Here is a 23702-nt window from a genome sequence, read left to right as displayed (position 1 = left end):
ATGAATTTTTTTTTTAAAATAAGCCTTTAAAAATATTTTTTCAATGCCTAATTCATAATTTTAGAAAATGTTCCCAAATAGCTGATTCAATATAAAATATTTTATCTCTAACTCTACTATCTACTAACTCTCTACTATTACTTCTTTTTATGAAATAGATGGTTATTTTGCTTAAAGAAAAACAAGCTCATTTTTATGAAAAATATACAACAGGTAGAGCATCTATGAATCCTATATAATTAAAGAGCTAATGAATCATGACAGTGTAACATAAGATGTCTCATAAATTGAAGAATATGATTTCTGAAGATTTTTGAAATATATATATACACACACACACACACACACACGTTTTCTCCCCTGAAAGATTATTAACAATGTGATAAAACTTTTATTCAAGAAAAAATCAGTATACACCATACCCTAATACTGCTTAGAGTAGGGATACTACTTATATGATTCTTTACACTTTATTAACTCCGGAGGTTGGTGATGGACAGGGAGGCCTGGCATGCTGCAATTCATGGGGTCGCAAAGAGTCGGACACGACTGAGCAACTGAACTGAACACCTTATTAGAGGTTTTCAAATGTTATCTGATTTGATCAACATTATAGCCTTGACATGGCTAATATTATTTTCCCAATCTGTGGACGAGGAAGCTGAAGATCAAAAGGTCAAGGGACTTTCCCCAGGTCTCAGAGTTAGTAATATTCCTCCTCCTACTCCACCCACTAGTGGCAAGATGGGGTGAGTGGCAGTTTGAGAGAGAAAGAGGTGAAGACAAAGCCATAGGGACTGATTTTTTCACATGGTCCACTGCTGCCAGTGCTGTAGAAACAATCAAGCCAATGAATTCTCACCTGGCGACTCTGCAAGGTGCTCTTGTTTCTCTTCTCTGTCTTGAAACTGAATTAAATGTGACCACAAAGCTGACTTCCCCTGAAAGTACAAAGTATATATAATTTTTCATTTTATAACAAAGAATTCATTAAAAAATAACTTCTCATCAAAACCATTCACATTGAAATGCCAATTATGAAGCTGGGAAACTGAAGTTCATCCATTCCTAGCTATGTGACATCCTGAGCATCCCGCTCCACGTGTGGTGAGGGCCATCCTTTGCCTCACTGACAAGGCTGACAGCAGCCTGGGGAAGGTCAGCAAAGCAAAGGCCAGAAGTGCAGGCATGGAAATTCCCAACTTCAGCTGGGCTATTACTTCACTGTATATAACTAGGGCTGTCTACACTGGCCACATTAGTAACCGTGGAATTAAAGGCTCTAGCAACCCAGAATGTATTTGTGTCTGCAAAACATGTTTGAATGTATGCAGGAGCAATGAGGGAAGAAAAGTGGGGCAGGAGGAGAAACAGAAAAGATGAGGAAGAAAGAAAGATGCACACAGCAGGGGGAAAAAAAAAAGCAGAAAGGGAGATAAGAGGGACAAAAGCAAAGTAAGCATCTAGTTTTTCCACCCTGAATTACCAGACAACTTAAAATGGCAAAGAACTAATATTTCGATTTTTTTCTTAAACAGTGATGAAAGTAGATACTTAATGGAACTTCAGTGAATACAGTCCCTGCAGTGAATGTGTTTTGTGTTATCTTTTCCTGTACTAGGAAAGGAGCCCCAAACTACTTGCTAATCATGGGTTGTATTTTCTTTTTCTGGAATTAAAATGTCTGTGGTATATTTCTCATTATCCTGTGACAAAGGGACTTATCCTTTCATTTTCATGGTTTTTTCCCTTTTTGTTACTTTTCTTAACAGGACTTCTAACTGGTCCTGTCAGCAGGGCCTCTTGAACCTGTTACCTGCTTGACTTGCAAGCCATGGCTCCATATCCTTTCCAACAGGTCACAGAGGCTGGCAATCAGGGTGTTCTCCTCCAAGCCAGTTATGTTTGCTTCCCCATGGCCCAGTTCCACTGCTTCATGTCCCATCTTCTCCACCAACATGCGTTTCGTCTGAAAATATAACATGTGGTCTCAAGTGTTATACCAGCAATGAGGCCAAAAGCCATCAAGTCAATTCCTGAATGAGGAGACCTGGGATCCCTTCACTATATTTCCAACTGCAGATTTTGAATCACCTTGAGGAAAGTGTCTTAATCTCTGTGGTCAACAATAAATAATATCAGGAATAACTTTCAGAGAAATAGAGAGCAACTAAAGAGAGATTCTGATGCTATTTTAAAGTATCCTCATGAAAATGCTTATGTACAACAATTTTCAGATTACTAATTTGAATAACATTGGGCAATTACACCAGATCTACTATATATCATAGAATCTGAAACTCCATCCTGCCACCACCACTCATGCTCCATCTTAGCACACTAAAGATATTCACACTTAAGTTTTGATTGCACTTAGGCAAAAACCACAATACAAACAGGCAGTTCTAAATTTTTTCAGAATTCTCTAATTTGTAAGTGAAGCAGACCTCTTTTTTTCCTTCTTCATTTTCCCTTTCATCTCTTCTCTGGAATAAGTATGTACCAGAAAATGGAAAGGAAATGGAAATCAGTTTCAAGTACGGTAACTTACAGTAGACTTAACTGTCCTCATAAAATGTAAGTGAGTGAGAATCTAGTTACTTTAGGCAAGGACCATGTCTGTGTGATTCAGCATTGCAAGCTGATGTGGACACAGTGCATTTACTCAACACAGAGAAGGTACTCAAGAAATGACTGTCAAATAAATGAATGAAATTATTGGCTAAAATGATGTGCTGAGTTTTGTCAACTTGTAGTGCTACCTCTGATAAACACAGATATCTGAGAGGAGACTCATGTACAGAACACACAAATCTACAACACAGCTAAGATCTTCCTTATGGGTATATGCACACACATATGGCACAGATGAGGTTCTACACAGGTTCACACAGAGATACATACAAACACATATAAAACATGTGCTGCCTTTCACGTAAGTTGACAACATCCCTGACAGAGAACTTCTGATTGGCTTAATATCTGTCCATGTTGGAGAGGAAGACAGCAACAGCTGAAAGGTGAGAAAAACTGTGCAGGGCTCCTATTTCATTGATTCTGTGGTGACAGACAGAACCCACAGAGGTTCATGACTTTAGTAAAGAGCTCACGAGGTTTATGCCACAGTATTAAGTGTCTTTCTAATGAAGCTAAAGACTCAAGTGGGGGTTGGCTCAGTTCATTTTAGCTTCGCACATGGAGTGAACATGAATGCGCACTGTCCTGCACCAGTGAGTAATACGTACCTTCATTCTACATTCTTTTAATAAGCCTTCTACAAATTTCCAGTTGGTTTGTGCAATCACCGCAGGAGAGAGGTCTGACAATTTGGGTTGCCTCAGGTTTTTTCCTAAACTTCGTGCCTCTTGCATGTATTTCTAAAAATTAAAGAGTATTTTTAATGCATAAACATCAGATATTCTTCTAACCTACTTAACCTTAAAAATAAGTGCAGGAACAAAATGCAAAAAAAGGCCGTACATCTATATATGTGCAACAGCAGTTCAAGGTTTAGTACACTGAAAGGCAGAGGGTAGTCACACTCCCTCTACTGTTAGTCCCGTGAAAATGAGTGACAGAAGCCACAGCAAATAAAAACTCATTCAGTCTTTTACTGGGAATACCCAGTGTATGATTAGTTGGGATCATGGCTGGCATGGAAAAACTGGGGTGTCTGAATGAATATTAAACCTATGGTTTTCCAGGAACCCAGTGATTCTCAAATTACTGGTTTCCTCCACCCATTTCCCCACAGATCAAGAGCCCCGAGGTGCTTCCAGCCTCTTGGGGAGTGCTGTCCTTTGTTCTAATCAAGTCACAACAGTAAATTAAGCCAGCTCTGGAAAATGGCTGCAATGAATTTTATGACCTCAGGCATACGTGCTTATTCATAAAATGGGCATAAAACAAGCCCACCTGCCTCATAACAAAGGCTAGGCGACCGCTCTGAAAAGTATCATGTACTCCCAATGTAGGAGGTGACCTCTTATTTCCAAGATACTTCGCGACATCCGTACTTTGCCTTGTTCCATGGTCAAAATAAATCAGAAATATCATATCATTTTAGAAGACATCAACGACTCAGAGAGGACCACAGAAACTCAGACCACTGCTCTTGAACTTTGGTTAGTGAATTTCCAGTAAGAGAAGCACTACATGTAATTAGTTCAGGACAGCTGTTAACTTTCTTCTTTCTGTGGCACCTGCGAAAGCTCATCCGGATACCTTATGTTGGTGTCAGGACTGCAGGGCAGAATCTCCAAGAAGTCTAAGTGTCTTAGGTCTGTATTTAGAGAATAATTGCTCTAATTATATAGTAAAACCAGCAGTTTATTGGAGTGAGAGAGACTGCAAGTCAGCACATCCTCCCACAGACACATATGTGAAATCTATCTTTACTATCTTAAGGGAAGATTTGATAGTATAAGAAAAATAAGTGTAAAATCTTTTGCATTCTTTAAATAAAAGAGAGTTTTTGCATATTTAACACATTTCCCCTTTAGAAGAAAAATAACCCGCTAAATTTAGTACAATTGTTAAAAATCTCACCAATTAGGGATTCAACAAAGCCATTTACCTTCTACTTCCCAACCCTCCTGACAAAAGGCAGCATTTACAAAATAATCTCTTTTCTAGTGTAGTTATTTTAAGGATGGACTTAAAAATTAAATGGACTCTGCACACGGTTAGTTGTGTATATTTCTTCCTGCTTCAAATCCTTTTTAGAGGGTAAAAGGAAGAGGGAAAATTGACAATGAGAGGCAACAATCTCCACCAGGGAAATTAAGTGTAACAGAGTTGTGTGAAACATCCTGAAGGTTAGTATACATAAAAGCAGGAAATGAAGAATTTCAGAAAAATAAACCTGAGATATAAGACAGGGATCATATATGAGACTATAATTACCTCCATTTCCTATCATTTCAGGTTGTACTAATGTTATTTGGAACATTACAACTTAGAGATAAATGGTTGGTAAAAGCAAACGTTAACTGCTAATGTTAAAAGGGTTCTGTTTCTCCCCAGGCCTCAATTCCTCCATCTTTAGGACAAATACAGAGAGAACCACTACAAGACCCAATTCTCAAGAAGAGTGAAGTATCACACGTGGCTTAGGAAGAAATACACTAGCTACAATGAAAGAAGTGAGGTACATGACAAAGCAAGAGGATAGGAAGAAGCCTCAGGCATTTTCCTTTTCTCTGAAATACATGACCAGATTTTAAAAAGTCAATAATTGGATTAAAAATTAACCACTGTTTAAAGTTTAGGTTCTATTTTATAATATAAATGACAGCAAGCTAGAATGGGACTGTCCTTTGAGTGGCCATATTCACTGATCAGCCAGCACATACGAGGCAGATAAAGTATTAGCCAACAGTGAATTCCATGGAGCCACATGCAAACTCTCCTTCTGAGCACTTTGTTGAAGCCACAAAACAAGTCACATTCCATGGACATGTGCAGAATGAATACAGGGGTGGCTAAAGACCCCTTCTCATAGCAAGAAGTGAGGCTGCTTCTGCATACTGAAAAAACAAAGCAGTGCCCTTACAATAAACAAGTGACAATACAGATTGTGCTTTCTTTGGGGTAACTGGAGGAAAAGGTGTATTTTAAGATAAAAAACTGAGAAGGAAGAAATCTTTCATAGGGAGTGGTTTCATAATAAAGTCCATTTTCCTACAGAGGGAAGTCACCCCAGGTTTCTTCTAAGACTTCTACTATGCTCTTCTTCATTTCTAAACCAAAAATAGTAGAAAAGTGAGTAAATAAAGTGAAAGTTGCTCAGTCGTGTCCAACTCTTTGTGACCCTTGACTCTTACATGACTTAATAGTCCATGGAATTCTCCAGGCCAGAATACTGGAGTGGGTAGCCTATCCCTTCTCCAGCGGATCTTCCCGACCCAGGAATCAAACTGGGGTCTCTTGCATTATAGGCAGATTCCTTACCAACTGAGCTATCAGGGAAGCCCAAAATAGTAGGACCTATCTATAAAAACATATCCTGTTATTCAATAAACACTGAAATAACTGCTCTTCAGCACAGGATTTCATCTAATAAATACCCTGTCCCTCTAACCAACGTGGAGCATGTGAAGAGCAGACCAATGTAAAGTTAAGTAAATTTATCTTACTATGTCATAATGGGATAAAATACAACCAAAAGTCCTAAGTAACTCTGGCCCTCAGGTGAGTAATGTTCAGTGCAACCTAGCTGTGCAGGGTTCCTGGCAAGAGTATTGGCTTGGAGTCAGGAGGCCTGGCATGTGGGCCTAGCCCTGCCTCTGTGTGTCCATTTGACTTTAGACAAAGCCTTTTGGACTTTCTTCCTTGCTGGCTCAGACGGTAAAGACTGCCTGCAATGCAGGAGACCCAGATTCGAACCCTGAGTCAGGAAGATCCCCTGGAGAAAGGAATGGCTACCCAATCCAGTATTCTTGCCTGAAAAGTTCCACGAACAGAGGAGCCTGGCAGGCTACAGTACATGGAGCCACAAAGAGTCAGACATGACTGATCGACTAACACTTGGATTCGGTTAAATCATGTCTAGCTGGACAAAGATACCTCAACTGTTTCTTTTAGCACTAAGATTCTATATTGGTGATCTGATTTTCTGACCATATAAAATACAGACCAGGAACAGATAAACTCAGCAAAAGAAAAGTTGTTTGAAAATGAATCACTTATGCACTTTTGCAAAATGCTTAAGTAAAAGAAAATTTGAATACTTAAATATTTCCCCTTTTTGGAAGAAAAACAATGTGCTAAATCTAGTCCCCTTCTTTTCCCTCAAAAATACCACTGATTTGGGATTCAAATAATCAGTTTTCTCTGCCAAATGTAGAGAATACTCTCGTTAGCGCACACACCATCACGAAGAGGTACAAGTCACAAAAGGAAGTGGAGAGCTAAGATTTCACGTCACAAGGTGATGTGAGGCATCTAGAGCTATGTGCACTCACACACGTGGATGATTCAAGGAACACCACAGACAAGATTCAGGAACATCTGCAAAGGACTTTCAGGCAAAGAACATACCAGGCAGCACTCAGAGAAGGATTTTTTAGGAAGTCGTGCAGGAGGAGGTGGACCCTGATCCCACTCCCAGAATGCCATGGAGTTCTGACAGACCACAAGTTCCCCGGAAGGCTATGAGGATGGAGAAGTGCAAATGACAGAAAAGCAAAAGAGAAAAGGATGGGAGAAAGAGACAAGCAAAACAAGCATGCATATGATAAAGTCACAGCAGAAGGGAAGGGAGAGAAATACAGTAGCACAAAGAAAAGCAGTAGACAGGCTATGCTTCAGTTCTTAAGAAGATGTTTAAAACCATGTACGTATGAACAAATCAACAAAAAGCAATATATATATATTCAGAATGATGTTTTCTGTTTTTTTAAACTCATTTGAGTTTAGAAGAGTTAACAGATAATTGACTGCATTTTTTTGATCACAAAAAATTAAAAATTACTTATCATTATTCAAATGTATAATTACTGTTTTATTTTCAAATAGTACAAATAAAGCATAAGGATATTAATTTAAAGTAATTTTAAAACACTCCTAAAAATGGTGTCAACAAGCCAAGGACAAATCACAGGCAAATATATATTTACTAAGTTTAAATTATGTTTGAAACTTAGAAAGTCTATGCTTCTTATACCTTTTTCCCCCTGCAGGAGATATACTGACCAAAACTTTATCCTAAGCTCAGCCTTTACTTGATGTGGTCCACAGGGAGACTTGTTTTACAGCCTTATTTTAGATGTATTAAAATCACAAAATGGAAAAAAAAAGGTGTTTCAGCTATGTCAGTGAGCATAAGAGAATTACTATTTTAAAACATAAATTGAACAATTATTTTTTTTAGAAGAATGCAAGAGAAGCTACACAATGATACCTGCTGGACTAAGTAAGCCTAGCTTACAGTTCCGCATCAAGGCATCCCAGGAAGGCAACACACATACCTCCCGCAAATCGTTGTCCAGCCCAACGTGCTCAGAATGCTGGCGAAGGCGGTCTTTCCTGCGCTGTGCAGTGGCACTCCGACTCACCCAGCGACTGAAAGAATAGAAGGGGGTAGGTTAAAACAAACAATCAAATGAAAAAATAAAATGTGATCTCACCTGTCTTTAAAATAGAAAGGATATACAGTTGAAAACTAAAGACCAGCAATACTTATTTTTCAATAGATTCTTTTTAAACAAGTATATATCAGCTTTACTGAGATGTAATTTAGATACCAGATACTGGCTCAGTTACTCAGTCATGGCCAGCTCTTTGCAACCCCTTGGACTATAGCCTGCAGGCTCCCCTGACAATGGAAATTTTTGAAAGCAAGAATACAGAAGTATTGCCATTTCCTTCTCTAGGAGATACCATATAATTCATCCATTTAAAGTATCCAATTCAGTGGTTTTTAGCATATTCATAGAGATGTGCAACCTTCACCACAATCAATGCTTCTTTCAAACTGAGGTTAACAAGTGTACAGTGTCTGTAATGATTTTCTCCTTTCCACCTACCTGCCCAACAGAGCCCCAAGCCTGGATAGAGACCACTGCAGCACTTTCCTTTATCATATCCATGTATTAATAGATTAGTTCTTGATTTCCCTCATGACTACCAAGAATCACTGAACCTGCTGCCCTTTTTCAAGTTCCCCCATTTCTCTTCAAGACTGTTACCAAACCTTTCCCTTTATCCTCAAGTGCCTCTACTCAACTTGATGACCCAGCCTTGCCTCCCTCCTGCTGCTCTCTACTTCACTGATACACACATACAGACCCAACCCCTACTCATCTTTCTTCTAATCCCAAAATGTAATATATATTGGCCACAGCTCGAAACTTTCTTCCACCAGGATCCTTGACCAATCCTCTCTTGCCTATTCGAATCTTCTCCATTAGAAATCTCGTGTGCCATATCTCCAATTTTTTTTTTCTCTCAAATGAGTATTGCCCTTCAGCTTACAAGTATGCTGGTCTCTCTGACACTACATTTCAATCTGTTTCTTTGCTCTTTCATGTAAACATTCTTCAGAAAAGTTTACATGTAAGGCCTCTGCTTAATTATCTCTGGATCTTTTGTTCATCTCAAATCAGCTTCTTTCCCTGAAAATGATCTTGATGAAGCCATTTATAGCCCTAACTGCCAATCCAATGGCTGTAATTCAATTTTTAGCTTACTTACACTTTCTGCTGATCCTTCTCTCTACCTTAAACCTCCAGCTGTCTTCAAATACCTGAGTGATCCCAGTGGGGTAAGATCTCTCCACATTTGAATCTTGGAAGATGAAGTTTTCTTCCAACTTCTATTCATCTCTCAGACAGCCTTAGGTGCTACATAGAAAGTGTTCTATAATTCCTCCAAATTTAAATTAGCTATCCCTCTCATACTCTCCAATTATAGTATTTATCACAGTGTTTTTTTGATAACTTGTCTATTTTCTATATAATCATCTCTGCTATAAATGCTTGAAGGGTTGATGTCATGTCTGTAAGCCATTTATCTGCAGAGTCAACTACATCACCTACTCCTTCTAAAAATACACCCTAAATAAATGTAATCAGAGACACAGTCTAATATTTAGGGTTACAGATGTTCATCACAGCATACATGCAATAATGAATTCTAAGTTTCCTTTATTCGAAGATTCACATTTTGAATGAGTTAGCCACTCACACTTGGGGATTCCCCAGTGGCTCAATGGATAAAGAATCTGCCTGTAATGCAGGAAACACAGGAGATGAGGGTTTAATTCTGGGTTGGGAAGATACCCTGCAGAAAGGAATGGCAACCGACTCCAATATTCTTGCCTGGAGAATCCCATGGACAAAGGAGCCTGGCAGGCTATGGTCCAAAAGGCAGCAAAGAGTTGGACATGACTGAGTGACTACACACACAAGACTCACATTTTGGTTTTTACATGTTTCTGAAACTAGGATGAATCTTCTGTGTCATATACAAGTTTAAAGTATAATTTTTCCAAAAAGCTTTTGAATTAATAGCAGATCTTACAATCAACAGTTACTCAGAATCAAGTAAACATGCTCAGTTCAGTTCAGTTGTTCAGTTGTGTACGACACTTTGTGACCCCATGAACTGCAGCACGCCAGGATTCCCTGTCCATCAACTCCTGGAGCTTGCTCAAACTCATGTCCATCGAGTCAGTGATGCTATCCCAACTATCTCATCCTCTGTCGTCCCCTTCTCCTCCCGCCTTCAATCTTTCCCAGGTTCAGGGTCTTTTCCAATGAGTCAGTTATTTGTTTGCATCAGGTGGCCAAAGTATTGGAGTTTCAGCTTCAGTATCAGCCCTTCCAATGAATATTCAGGCCTGATTTCCTTTAGGATTGACTGGTTGGATCTCCTTGCAACCCAAAACACTCTCAAGAGTCTTCTCTAACACCACAGTTCAAAAGCATCAATTCTTTGGTGCTCAGCTTTCTTTATAGTCCAACTCTCACATCTATACATGACTACTGAAAAAACGACAGCATTGACTAGACTGGGTCTTTGTTGGCAAAGTCTCTGCTTTTTAATATACTGTCTAGCTTGGTCAAAGCTTTTCTTCCAAGGAGCAAGCGTCTTTTAATTTCATGGTTCAATGCAACCTAAATGTTCAACAGTAGGGGGTGATATAATGAAAGACCACATAGTCATTAAAAAAATTAAGTTACCAGGAATATCAATGGGGCTTCCAGGTGGCTCAGATAGTGAAGAATCTGCCTCCAATGCAGGAGACCTGGGTTTGATTCCTGGGTAGGGAAGATCCCCTGGAGAAGGGAATGGCTACCCACTCCAGTATTCTTGCCCAGAAAATGCCACTGACAGAGGAGCCTGGTGGGCTACTGTCCATGGCGTTGCAAAGAGTTGGACACGACTGAGTGACTAAGACTTTCACTTTCAGGAATATCAATAATATGGGACAGTGGTCATGATACAATAATGAATGAAAAAGCTGGATACAATGCTGTGTAAGAAATTTTCTAATTAACAAAATAAGTATGGACATGCACACATACCAGGATACATGCAATGGAAAGACATAATACCAAAAGTTAACATTTCATGGTGATGGCATTATAGGTGGTTTTTTTTTTATTTTCAATTAATTTTTAATTGAAGTACAGCTGATATACAATGTAAGTTTCAGTATACAACAAAGTATTCATAGTTTTTTAAAGTTATATCTCATTTATAGTTATTATAAAGTAATGGCTGCATTTCTTGTGCTGTACAATATATCCTTGTTGTTTTTGTTGTTCAGTTGCTCAGTAGTGTTAGACTCTTTGCAACTCCATGGACTGTAGCCCGCCAGGCTTCCCTGTCCTTCTCTATCTTCTGGAGTTTGCTCAAACTCATGTCATTGAGTTGGTGGTGCCATCTAACCATCTTATCCTCTGTTGTCCCCTTCTCCTCCTACCTTCAATCTTTCCCAGCATCAGGGTCTTCTTCAATGAGTCAGCTCTTTGCATGAGGCAGCCAGAGTACTGGACCTTCAGCTTCGGCATCAGTCCTTCCAATGAATATTCAGTGTTGATTTCCTTTAGGGTTGATTTCCTTTAGGATTGACTGGTTTGATCTCCCTGCTGTTCAAGGGTTTTTTCCACAATTTGAAGGCATCAATTCTTCAGTACTCAACCTTTTATATTGTCCAACTCTTACATCCATACATGACTATTGGAAAAACCATAGCATTGACTATACAGACCTTTGTAGGCAAAGTAATGTCTCTGCTTTTTAAAATACTGTTTAGGTTTGTCACTGCTTTTCTTCCAAGGAGCAAGTGTCCTTTAATTTCATGGCTGCAGTTACTATCTGCAGTGATTTTGGAGTCCAAGAAAATAAAATCTGTCACTGTTTCCATTGTTTCCCCATCTATTTGCCATGAAGTGATGGACCTGGATGCCATGATCTTTTTGTTTTTTTGAATGCTGAGTTTTAAGCCAGCTTTTAAACTCTCTTTCACCTTCATTAAGAGGCTCTTTAGTTCCTCTTTGCTTTCTGCCATAAGAGTGGTGTCATCTGCATGTATGAGGTTATTGATATTTCTCCTGGAAGTCTTGATTCCAGCTTGTGCTTCATCCAGTCTGGCATTTCACATGATGTACTCTGCACAGAAGTTAAATAAGCAGAGTGACAATATATAGCCTTGATGTACTCCTTTCCCAATTTGGACCAGTCCATTGAAGGTAGTCTGGTATTCTCATTTCTTGAAGAATTTTCCACACTTTGTTCTGATCTACATAGTCAAAGGCTTTAGTATAGACAATGAAGCAAATATTTTTCTGAAATTCTCTAGCTTTTTCTATGATCCAATGGATGTTGGCAATATGATCTCCGGTTCCTCTGCCTTTTGTAAACCCAGCTTGTACATCTGGAAGTTCAGATACTATTGAAGCCTATCTTGAAGGACTTTTAGCATTATTTTTCTAGCATGTAAAACTGTGCGGTACAATTTTGAATTCAATTGTGCGGTACAATTTTGAGTACAATTGTGCAGTAATTTGAATGTTCTTTGGCATTGCCCCTCTTTGGGACTGAAATGAAATCTGACCTTTTCCAGTCCTGTGGCCACTGCTGTTTTCCAATTTGCAGGCATATTGAGTGTAGCACTTTCACGGGATCATCTTTTAGGATTTGAAATAGTTCAGCTGAAATTCCATTACCTTCACTAGCTTTGTTCATAGTGATACTTCCTAAGGCCCACTTGACTTGACATTCCAGGATGTCTGACTCTGTATCACTGATCACACCATCGTGGTTATCTGGGTCAAGATCTTTTTTGTACAGTTCTGTGTATTCTTGACATCTCTTCTTAATATCTTCTCCTTCTGTTAGGTCCATACCATTTCTGTCCTTTATTGTGCCTATCTTTGCATGAAACGTTTCTCTTGGTATCTCTAATTTTCTTGAAGAGATCTCTAGTCTTTCCTACTATTATTTCCCTCTATTTCTTTGCATTGTTCACTTACAAAGGCTTTCCTACCTCTCCTTGCTATTCTCTGGAACTCTGCATTCAGATGGGTATATCTTTCCTTTTCTCATTTGCCTTTTGCTTCTCTTTTCTCAGCTATTCGTAAAGCCTCCTCAGACAACCACTTTGCCTTTTTACATTTTTTTTTCTTGGGGGTATTTTTGATCACTGCCTCCTATACAATGTTACAAATTTCTATCCATAGGTCTTCAGGCACTCTATCAGATCTATCCCTTCAATCTATTTGTCATTTCTACTGTATAATTATACAGGATTTGACTTAGGTCATACCTGAATGGCTGAGTGGTTTTCCCTACATTCTTCTATATCCTTGTAGTATATTTATTTCATATAGTTTGTACTTCTTAATCTCCTACCCCTTTCTTATCTCTTCTTCTCCTTCCCTCTCCCCACTGATAATCACTAGTTTGTTCTCTGTATCTGTGAATCTGTTTCTGTTTTATGTTCACTAATTTGTCTTACTTTTTAGATTCTACATATAAGTGATATCATACAGTATTTGTCTTTCTCTGACTTATTTCTTGTGCTGATTTCAAGCCCATCCGTGTTGTTGCAGATGGCAAAATTTCATTCTTTTTTTATGGCTGAGTATTACTCCATTGTGTATATGTACAAATATTGCATCTTCTCTATCCATTCATCTATTGAAGGACACTGAGCGTGCTTCCATATCTTGGCAATTATAAATAATGCTTCTATGAACATTAGGGTGTATGTATCTTTTTGAATTAGCCTTTTTTTCAGATAAATACCCAGAAATAGAACTACAATAAAATATGTCAATAGAATGATACAATAGCTTTTAGTTTTTAGAGAAATACCCGTACTGTTTTCCATAGTGACCTCCCTGATTTACATCCCCATCAACAGTGTACAAGGGTTCTATTTTCTCCATTTACTCACCAACATTTGTTATTTGTGGTCTTTTTGATGACAGCCATTTTGACAAGTGTGAGGTGATATTTGGGGCTTCCCTGGTAGCTCAGCTCATGAAGACCACCTGCAATGCAGGAGACCCCGGCAGGAGACCCTGGTTTGATTCCTGCATCAGGAAGATACCTTGGAGAAGGGATAGGCTACCTACTCCAGTTTTCTTGGGCTTCCCTGCTGGCTCAGATGGTAAAGAATCCACCTGCAGTTCAGGAGACCTGGGTTGGGAGGAATCCCTGGAGGGAGGCATGGCAACCCACTCCAGTATTCTTGCCTGGAGAATCCCCATGGACAGAGGGGCCTGGTGGGCTGCAGTCCATAGGGTCACGAGAGTTGGACATGACCGAGTGACATACGCATGAGGTGTTATTTCACTGTGGTTTTAACTTAGACTTCTCTGATGATTAACGATGTTGAGCATCTTTTCCTGTGCCTGTTGGCCATTTGTGTATGTCTTCTTTGCAAAAATTTCTATCCCGACTTTCTGCTCATTTTTAATTGTTTTTTTTTTTTTTGATGTTGAGTTGGATGAGCCATTTATTTATGCTGGATATTAATCCCTTATCAGTCATATCATTTGCAAATATTTTCTCCCATTCAGTAGGCTGTCTTCTGGTTTTCCTGATGGCTCCCTTTGCTATGCAAAAATTTTAAGTCTAATTAGGTCTCATTTATTTATTTTTGGTTTTATTTTCTTTAGGAGACAGATCCAAAAAAATTCTGTTACAATTTATGTCAAATAGTGTTCTATGTTTTCTTCATATATCAAATTATTTTAAAAGATTTATCAGCTCTTAATTTATCATGCCCATGACTGCATTCATTGCACTATTCTAGAACTATTTACTCTTGATATATCCCTGAGAGCACAGAGCTATACACAAGAAGTGAATTTATACTTTTGCCATCTAGCAAGTCACACTGAATGACTGACAATCGATGATTTAAAATGTATTATTAATATAGCATCCAATTTACAAAAAAGTTTAAAATCAGAGTGCTGCTTCTTTTGTTGCTCTTTAAATAATTTATGCATGCCTTTGGTTTCAAACTGATGAATCATCTAATTTCAGTCTGCTATTTAGAGGAACACTGAATAATTATGATAAAAATGGTAGCAAAGTAAAGTAGCCTCTCTTAAAATAGTTTTTTTTTTTTTAAAAATAATAGGTTTATATTGAGAAAAAAATGCAAAGAGCTAGTGACAGATCTTTGAAGTAGAATCCGTGGAAATGTCCCTAAAGCAAAAGATCAATGTAAGACTGTATAAGACTGTAAAAAAGGATATTGAAAAGGAAGATTCAGGAAAAAAGCACATCAAGACACTGAAAAAGATTCTCTGCTTCATCAAAATTTAGTCAGACCCCTGGAACTTCTCCTAAGCCTATCTATGGATTTCTTTGTAAAATTCAGTTTTAGTAAGAAACTTATTAAGTCAGCTTAGCAGAAACCATTTCCCCTCTCATTATATGATCATTCTGGACATCCGATCAAGTTCTGAATTCTCCACCATCCCCCAGGTGATGTCAAATCACTCAGGTCTGTCTTCAGCAAGAATCCTATTAGGTCAGCTCACTCAGAATCCCCCTTTACCCCTGATGTTCCCTCTTGGTAATTTCCTACTCACTGATCTCCACTCTGCTCCTTGGTGATAAATTCCGTGTCCATGCAATATTCAGAGAAGCCTCTAATCTCCCTCTCCACTGCAAGACTCCACTGCAGTGGTCTCTATACCTTAAATAAAGGAACTCTCTTCAACAAGTGTCATGAAATTTGTTTTTTTTAAGAACTCGGAAGCAAAATATAAATACTAGCTGATTAATCTATGTCGTAAATAAAGAGGAAGAGTAAAATATAAGTAACATAATCTATAAAGACCTGGAGGCCTTGGAAACAGCCCTGTAGCCAGAGGGGGGGAAAAAAAAACAACCCCAAACCAAACCCTGTCATGTATGATAGTAGAATTTGCTCAGATTAAAAAATTAGGGTTACTAAACAAATAGTGAAAATATGAGGTGGATTATAAACACCAGCTAATGAACTTATATAATGAATAAAGGAAGGAGCAAAATACACATGGCTGAACATTTCTCCTGGTAGGCAAACTGGAAAAGCACAAAAGATAACGATAAATATTAACTTTCAGGATATAACTAGCATTTCATTCTTTGAGACAAAAAGCCCAGTTTAATTTTATTTTCAAAACAGGGAAATCGGCATCTGCTTAAAAAATTACTATGAAGTCTATACATTCCTCAACTTGTTAAATCATTTATTCTTTATATTATTAAACCTCACTTATTAAGTATAGTTTTACCAAAGAAGAATACATTTGCTCAAATGCTAAAGACTGCTTATTTGTTTTCGTTTTGTAAGTAGTATACGAGATTCTAACAGTTGATCAATCATTTGCATAGTCATGGTTATAAATCCCTTTACCCTGTAACTAATTCTGAGACCTATTCTCTTTCAGTCAGACTACAATCTAGGTGAAAATGTAATGTTTTCAGACTACAACTCAGCTAAAAATGTAATTCTTGATGCTCTGTGTAGAAATGGGAAAATTTGAGATTATATATAAGATTAAATGCAATAAAATATCGCAGGAAGATTTTAAACCTGAAATCTTTCCTCCTAAGCACTCCTTGCTTCCTTTCCCTACTTTATTTTTCTTCACAAACTTTATCACTTTCTGACAGATTATTTATTTTATATATTAATAAGTTCCTTGTTTGCTTTCTCATGCTGAAAGAAGGGATTTTTGTTATTTTGTTCATTGTTAAACTCCCAATGAACAGGACAGTGTCATATATAGTATGGGTTCCATAAATATTTTTCAAATGAATGAATGAGCACTTTAATGCTATCAAAAGGAAATAAAAACCATTTAAATTAAGTGTCTGCCCATGTCACACTGATTCAAAAAATTAGGATAATTTATAAACATGAAAGAAAATGAATGAACTGATGACTTAGTCATCCATTTGTGAAAAATAAAACACTGTATCTAGTACAATCATCTGGAAAGTCTGAATCCCCATAACGGTCAACATCTCTTAGTGCATTTCAAGTTCACTGTTTATAAAAGCAAGGATAGCTCTTCACTGGAGGCTGAAACTCTACAAATTAACTAAGGTAAGTAAGTGAGTAAAAATTACAGTCATTAGCTATTTACTTCCATCTCATAAGCAGCATATTAATTCTCTCTGCAACCTTCCTCCCCAAGACTTTAGTATAAACACTTGCATTTCTATAGGAAAGGAAGATTTCATCCTGAACATATAACTTTTCCACCTTTCTAGTGAATCATCCTCTTTCACGGTCTTCATTAGAGTTGAAGCAACCTACTTAAATAAGAGAGTTCAATCAAATAAAGCTTTTTAAAAATCCACAGTTCACTTTACTGCATAGCATTCTTTTTCCAAATATGTAAAAGAATGCTGGTACTGAAGATTTTCCACATCTTTTCACAGTCCTTATGAATTAGACATCATGAACATGGTGCCAGAAATAAGGAAACCCAGGTTCTAATCCTAACTCTGCTACTAATCCAAGCTTGTACACTTACCAACAGGTAATGATGACACTGTTTCAGGGTTAGGCTCTTTGATCTCAATCTTTGCTTCATGCAACTCTTTATGAGGCAAAATGGCACCTGAGAATGTACCCTGCTTCCCAGGGTATTATCCTATCTTCTTTTGGGTCCACCCCTCTTCACAGAGTCCAGAGTAAGGCAGGGACGAGGCATCTGAGAGTTCTTTCATTGTGAAAGACCTCATCAGATTGGTATGACAGGCTGTTGCTGAACTCTCTTATATTCAGTATTTTAGGTTATTCAAAATTTCTTAGGGGGCTACCAAAGTAAAACATCCAGCTCAATAGCAACAAAAGGCATACATCACCTTTGTATTAGAGTGACAGAGCCAGGTATATATAGTACAATGGTTAAGTGCTTGGGCTCTGAATTAGTAGACCTAAGTTTGAATCCTAGTTTCACCACTTCCTAGCTGTGTGATCCTGAAGCAAGCTCTTGATAATCTCTGAGCCTCCATCATAAAATGCGTAAAACAATATAGGTTTATATGTAGGGATACGCTTATAATAAGGATCAAAGGACTAATATACTTAATGCAGTCAGCAAAGAAGGTAGTGCACACCAGCTTAATAATACTAGCTATTATCAGCAGTATCTCCACAACTAACACTCTCTTGGCATGGAGAAGGCTCCACTGGCAGGAAAGGCACTGCTTTTGAAAGCAGGGGAAAAAAAGGGGGCTACAAGGAAGGATAATTAAGTAAAGCAATGATGAAAATTAACAATTTTTTTGACTGAGATCTGAAAGGAGATGGATATTTATAATAATAAATACAAGCATACATTTCATTGCACTTCAAAGATACTGCATTTTATACAAATTGAAAGTTAGTAGCAACCTGTGCTGTCAGAGGGTCGTTAGCATTTTTTAGCAATAAAGTATCTGAAATTAAGGTAACTGTATTGTTTTTTTAGATATGCTTTTGCACACTTAATAGATAACAGCACAGTGTAAACATATGCACTGGCAAACCAAACTTGCTTTATTGTGATATTCTCTTTACTGTGGTGATCTGGAACCAAAATCGGAGATCTCTGAGGTATGCCTGTACTATACTCTGAAAGCAAAGGAAATGGCGATATATACAGTATTGTGACTGTTTTCCTTAATTCATTGTTATTGTTGCTTAGTCGCTAAGTTGTGTCTGATTCTTTGCATTGGAAGACAAAGAGTCTTAACTACTGGACCACTGGTGAAGTTCCTGTGTCTGACTCTGCAATCCCATGGATTTAGCCTGCCAGGCTCCTCTGTCCATGGGATTTCCTAGGCAAGAATACTGGAGAGGGTTGCCATTTCCTACTCCCGAGGATATTCCCGACCCAGGGATGGAACTTTTGTCTCCTATATCAGCAGGTGGATTCTTTACTGACGGGGCTTCCCTGGTAGCTCAGTTGGTAAAGAATCCACCTGCAATGCAGGAGACTCTGGTTTGATTCCTGGGTTGGGAAGATCCGCTGGAGAAGGGATAGGCTACCCACTCCAGAATTCTTGGGCTTCCCTGTGGCTCAGCTGGTAAAGAATCTGCCTACAATGTGGGAGAACTGGGTTCGATCTATGGGTTGGGAAGATCCCCTGGAGAGGAGAAAGGCTACCCACTCCAGTATTCTGGCCTGGAGAATTGCATGGACTGAATAGTCCATGGGGTCGCAAAGACTTGGACATGACTGAGCAACTTTCTCTTTCACCAGAGAAGCCTTTCTTAATTCATACACACCCTCTTTTGTCCTATCACCATAGTTTTCCCACATGTAAACCTAAATGAATCAATAATTTGACACATTTCAGAAACATATTTAATGGGACACTTTTAGGTAAGAAAACGGTAAGGATTTTATTCCCTTCAGGTTCTTAAAAATAGGACAGTAACTACACAAATACAAGGATCTACAAATATTATCACATATATGCACCCCAAGAAACTCCAACAGCACAATACTTAGCTTAAATAGTATTCAGTAAATTAAACCAAGCATTATTGTCACATATGGTAATTTACCAAGTTTTTTTTTTTTTTTTTCCTGACAATAAAATCATGACAAGCATCGTGAGAAATAAAAAGGTAAGTACCAAAACTTCTCCAACAAATAGCTCAGCAGCTCATCTGGAAGATAGAAACATCACATTTTTTAGCCATTTTTCAAGAACCTGCATAATATTATCAATATTTAGTTTAGGTCACTAAGGTTAAAAGGCGTAATTCCGTATGTTTTACTCTCCTCAGTTTACCCAAACACAACTGATTCTCCACCTGCCTTCTGACAATTCTGGTGGCTCAATGGCACTCCATTTTGTACACCCAACCTCCATCACAGTCTTTTACCATTTCTTTGCCACTGCTTGGCTTTTCCTTTTTCTTCTCTGAGCATCTTTAAGAAAATCACAGATGTTATAGAATGTTAGCATGTTTACAGATCATAAAAGAGGCAAATGATTCCAACTGTTCAAGCATTCTAAGTGGCCAGGAATGAACTAAATTTCAAAATTGCCAATTTCCAATTCAAAATCTTCTTTCCAACTTAACATATTCCCCATTACCAGTCTTTGAGTTCTCTTCTTACAAAATATTCCTTTATTACACACCTGTATTCACCTCCTGCCAAAGCAGAAGACTCAGATTTGCTCCCTGGTCCAGGAAGATCCCTTGGAAAAGGAAATGGCAACCCACCAGCATTCTTGCCTAGGAAATCCCATGGACAGAGGAGCCTGGTGGGCTACAGTTCAGTTCAGTTTGATCACTCAATCGTGTCTGACTCTTTGAGACCCCATGAACTGCAGCACACCAGGCCTCCCTGACCATCACCAACTCCCAAAGTTTACTCAAACTCATGTCCACTGAGTCAGTGACATCATCCAAACATCTCATCCTCGTCGTCCCCTTCTCTTTCTTCCCACCTTTAATCTTTCCCAGCATCGGAGTCTTTTCAAATGAGTGAGTTCGTCCCATCAGATGGCCAAAGAATTGGAGTTTCAGCATCAGTCCTTCCAAGGAATATTCAGGACTGATTTCCTTTAGGATGGACTGGTTGGACCTCCTTGCAGTTCAAGGGACTCTCAAAAGTCTTCTTCAATACCACAGTTCAAAGCATCAATTCTCTGAAGCTCAGCTTTCTTTATAATCCAACTCTCATGTCCATACATGACTACTAGAAAAACCATAGCATTGACTAGATGGACCTTTGATGGCAAAGTAATGTCTCTGCTTTTCAATATGCTGTCTAGGTTGGCCATAACTTTATTTCCAAGGAACAAGCATCTTTTAATTTCATGGCTGCAGTCACCATCTACAGTGATTTTGGAGCCCCCCAAAATAAAGTCTCTCACTCTTTCCATTGTTTCCCCATCTTTTTGCCATGAAGTGATAGGCCAAGATGCCATGATCTTAGCTTTCTGTATGTTGAGTTTTAAGCCAACCTTTTCACTTTCATCAAAGAGGCTCTTTAGTTCTTCACTTCCTGCCATATGGCTGGTGTCATCTGCATATCTGAGGTTATTGATATTTCTCCCGGCAATCTTCGGCAATCTTAATTCCAGTTTGTGCTTCATCCAGCCCAGTGTTTCTCATGATGTATTCTGTATATAAGTTAAATAAGCAGGGTGACAATATACAGCCTTGATGTACTCCTTTTCCTATTTGGAACCAGTCTGCTCTTCCACGTGCAGTTCTAACTGTTGCTTCCTGACCTGCATACAGATCTCTCAAGAGGCAGGTCAGGTGGTCTGGTATTCCCATCTCTTTCAGAATTTTCCACAGTTTGTTTTGATCCACACAGTCAAAAGCTTGGCAAAACTCTATTAGCCTTTGCCCTACTTCATTCTGTACTCCAAGGTCAAATCTGCCCGCTACTCCAGGTGTTTCTTGACTTCCTACTTTTGCATTCCAGTCCCCTATAATGAAAAGGACATCTTTTTTGGGTGTTAGTTCTAAAAGGTCTTGTAGGTCTTCACAGAACCGTTTAACTTCAGCTTCTTCAGCATTACTGGTTGGGGGAAAGACTTGGATTACTGTAATATTGAATGGTTTGCCTGGGAAACGAACAGAGATCATTCTGTCGTTTTTGAGATTACATCCAAGTACTGCATTTTGGACTCTTTTGTTGACTATGATGGCTACTCCATTTCTTATAAGGGATTATTGTCCATAGTAGTAGATATAATGGTCATCTGAGTTAAATTCACTCATTCCAGTCCATTTTAGTTGTTGTTTCCTAAAATGTCGACGTTTACTCTTGCCATCTCCTGTTTGACCACTTCCAATTTGCCTTGATTTGTGGACCTAACATTCCAGGTTCCTAGGCAATACTGCTCTTTACAGCATCGGACTTTCCTTCTAACACCAATCACATCTGCAACTGGCTGTTGTTTTTGCTTTGGTGTGGCGCTGGAATGGCTGTGAGGAGGTACCCCACGTCCAAGGTCAGAGAAGCCCCAGCCAAGATAGTAGGTGCTGGAGTGGTGGTTGTGCGGCGCTAGAGTGGCTGAGAGGAGATACCCCACGTCCAAGGGCAAAGGTGAAGCCCTAGCAAGATGGCAGGAGGGGCGAATTTGCGTTTAGAATCAAACCCCATTCCCGCCAGACATGCTCAGAGGGCTCAAACAAACTGTGTGCACACCAGGACCTAGAGACCCCACAGAGACCGAGACACAACTGTTTGAGTGTTCCTGTGGAGGTATGGGTCTGCAGTGGACTGCCGCAGGGGCAGGGCCTCTGGGTGCAGCATACTTGGGTATGGCATAAGCCCTCTTGGAGGAAGTCGCCTAACCCTAACAGAGCTGCCAGAACTTACACAAGACTGGGAAACAGACTCTTGGATGGCACAAACAGACCTTGTGCGCACCAGGACCCAGGAGAAAGGAGCAGTGACCCCACAAGAGACTGACTCAGACTTGCCTGGGAGTGTCCAGGAGTCTCCGGCAGAAGGGTGGGTCAGTGGTGGCCTGCTGCAGGGTTGGGGGTATTGAGTGTAGCAGTACATGCATGGGATATTTTGACGGAGGCCACCATTATCTTCATTATCTCCACCACAGTTTGGCCCCAGATAAATAGCAGGGAGGGAACACAGCTCCACCCATCAACAGAAAATTGGATTAAAGATTGAGAGGAACAACCCCACGTCCAAGGAGCAGCGGCTGCACGGGGGAGGGCCAGGAAGAGCTACTCCACGTTCAAGGTCAGGAGGGGCAGCTGTGAGGAGATACCCTTTGTCCAAGGTAAGAGAAACCCAAGTAAGATGGCAGGTGTTGCGAGAGGGCATAAGAGGGTAGACCCACTAAAACCATAATCACAGAAAACTAGCCAATCTGATCACATGTACCACGGCCTTGTCTAATTCAATGAAATTAAGCCATGCTGTGTGGGGCCACCCAAGACGTACAGGTCATGGTGGAGAGGTCTGACAGAATGTGGTCCACTGGAGAAGGGAATGGCAAACCACCTCATTATTCCTGCCATGAGAACCCCATGAACAGTATGAAAAGGCAAAATGATAGGATACTGAAAGAGGAACTCCCCAGGTCAGTAGGTGCCCAATATACTACTGGAGATCAGTGGAGAAATAACTCCAGAAAGAATGAAGGGATGAAGCCAAAGCAAAAGCGATACCCAGTTGTGGATGTGACTGATGATAGAAGCAAGGTCTGATGCTGTAAAGAGCAATATTGCAGAGGAACCTGGAATGTTAGGTCCATGAATCAAGGCAAATTGGAAGTGGTCAAACAGGAGATGGCAAGAGTGAACGTCGACATTCTAGGAATCAGCAAACTAAAATGGACTGGAATGGCTGAATTTAACTCAGATGACCACTATATCTACTACTGTGGGCAGGAATCCCTCAGAAGAAATGGAGTAGCCATCATGGTCAACAAAAGAGTCCAAAATGCAGTACTTGGATGCAATCTCAAAAACAACAGAATGATCTCTGTTCGTTTCCATGGCAAAGCATCCAATATCACCATAATCCAAGCCTATGCCCCAACCAGTAACGGTGAAGAAGGTGAAGTTGAACAATTCTATGAAGATCTAAAAGACCTTTTAGAACTAACACACAAAAAAGATGTTTTTTTTTTTTTTATTATAGGGGACTGGAATGCACAAGTAGGAAGTCAAGAAATACCTGGAGTAAAGGGAAATTTGGCCTTGGAGTACAGAATGCAGCAGGACAAAGGCTTATACA

General features: G+C 39.2%; 1 protein-coding gene across 3 annotated transcripts in view; it reads right to left on the bottom strand.

Moving 5' to 3' along the window:
* The window catches only part of DENND5B (DENN domain containing 5B), a 224857-nt gene that overhangs the window by 42253 nt on the left and 158902 nt on the right, over positions 1-23702 (bottom strand). For 2 of the 3 annotated variants that reach the window (XM_042247295.2, XM_027967785.3), the window contains 4 exons: positions 7971-8064; positions 3246-3377; positions 1817-1969; positions 863-941 (listed from right to left, as the gene is read on the bottom strand). In XM_042247295.2, the coding sequence (XP_042103229.1) occupies positions 863-941; positions 1817-1969; positions 3246-3377; positions 7971-8064 (458 nt within the window). Of the gene's footprint in view, positions 1-862; positions 942-1816; positions 1970-3245; positions 3378-7970; positions 8065-8987; positions 19899-23702 lie in introns of those variants that run through there. The other variant, XM_042247296.2, reaches the window with a different exon arrangement.

Source organism: Ovis aries, chromosome 3, assembly GCF_016772045.2.
Source record: "Ovis aries strain OAR_USU_Benz2616 breed Rambouillet chromosome 3, ARS-UI_Ramb_v3.0, whole genome shotgun sequence".
NCBI lineage: Eukaryota > Metazoa > Chordata > Mammalia > Artiodactyla > Bovidae > Ovis > Ovis aries.
Note: the sequence above shows the minus strand (reverse complement) of the source record. Positions and strands in the feature narration are given on the sequence as shown.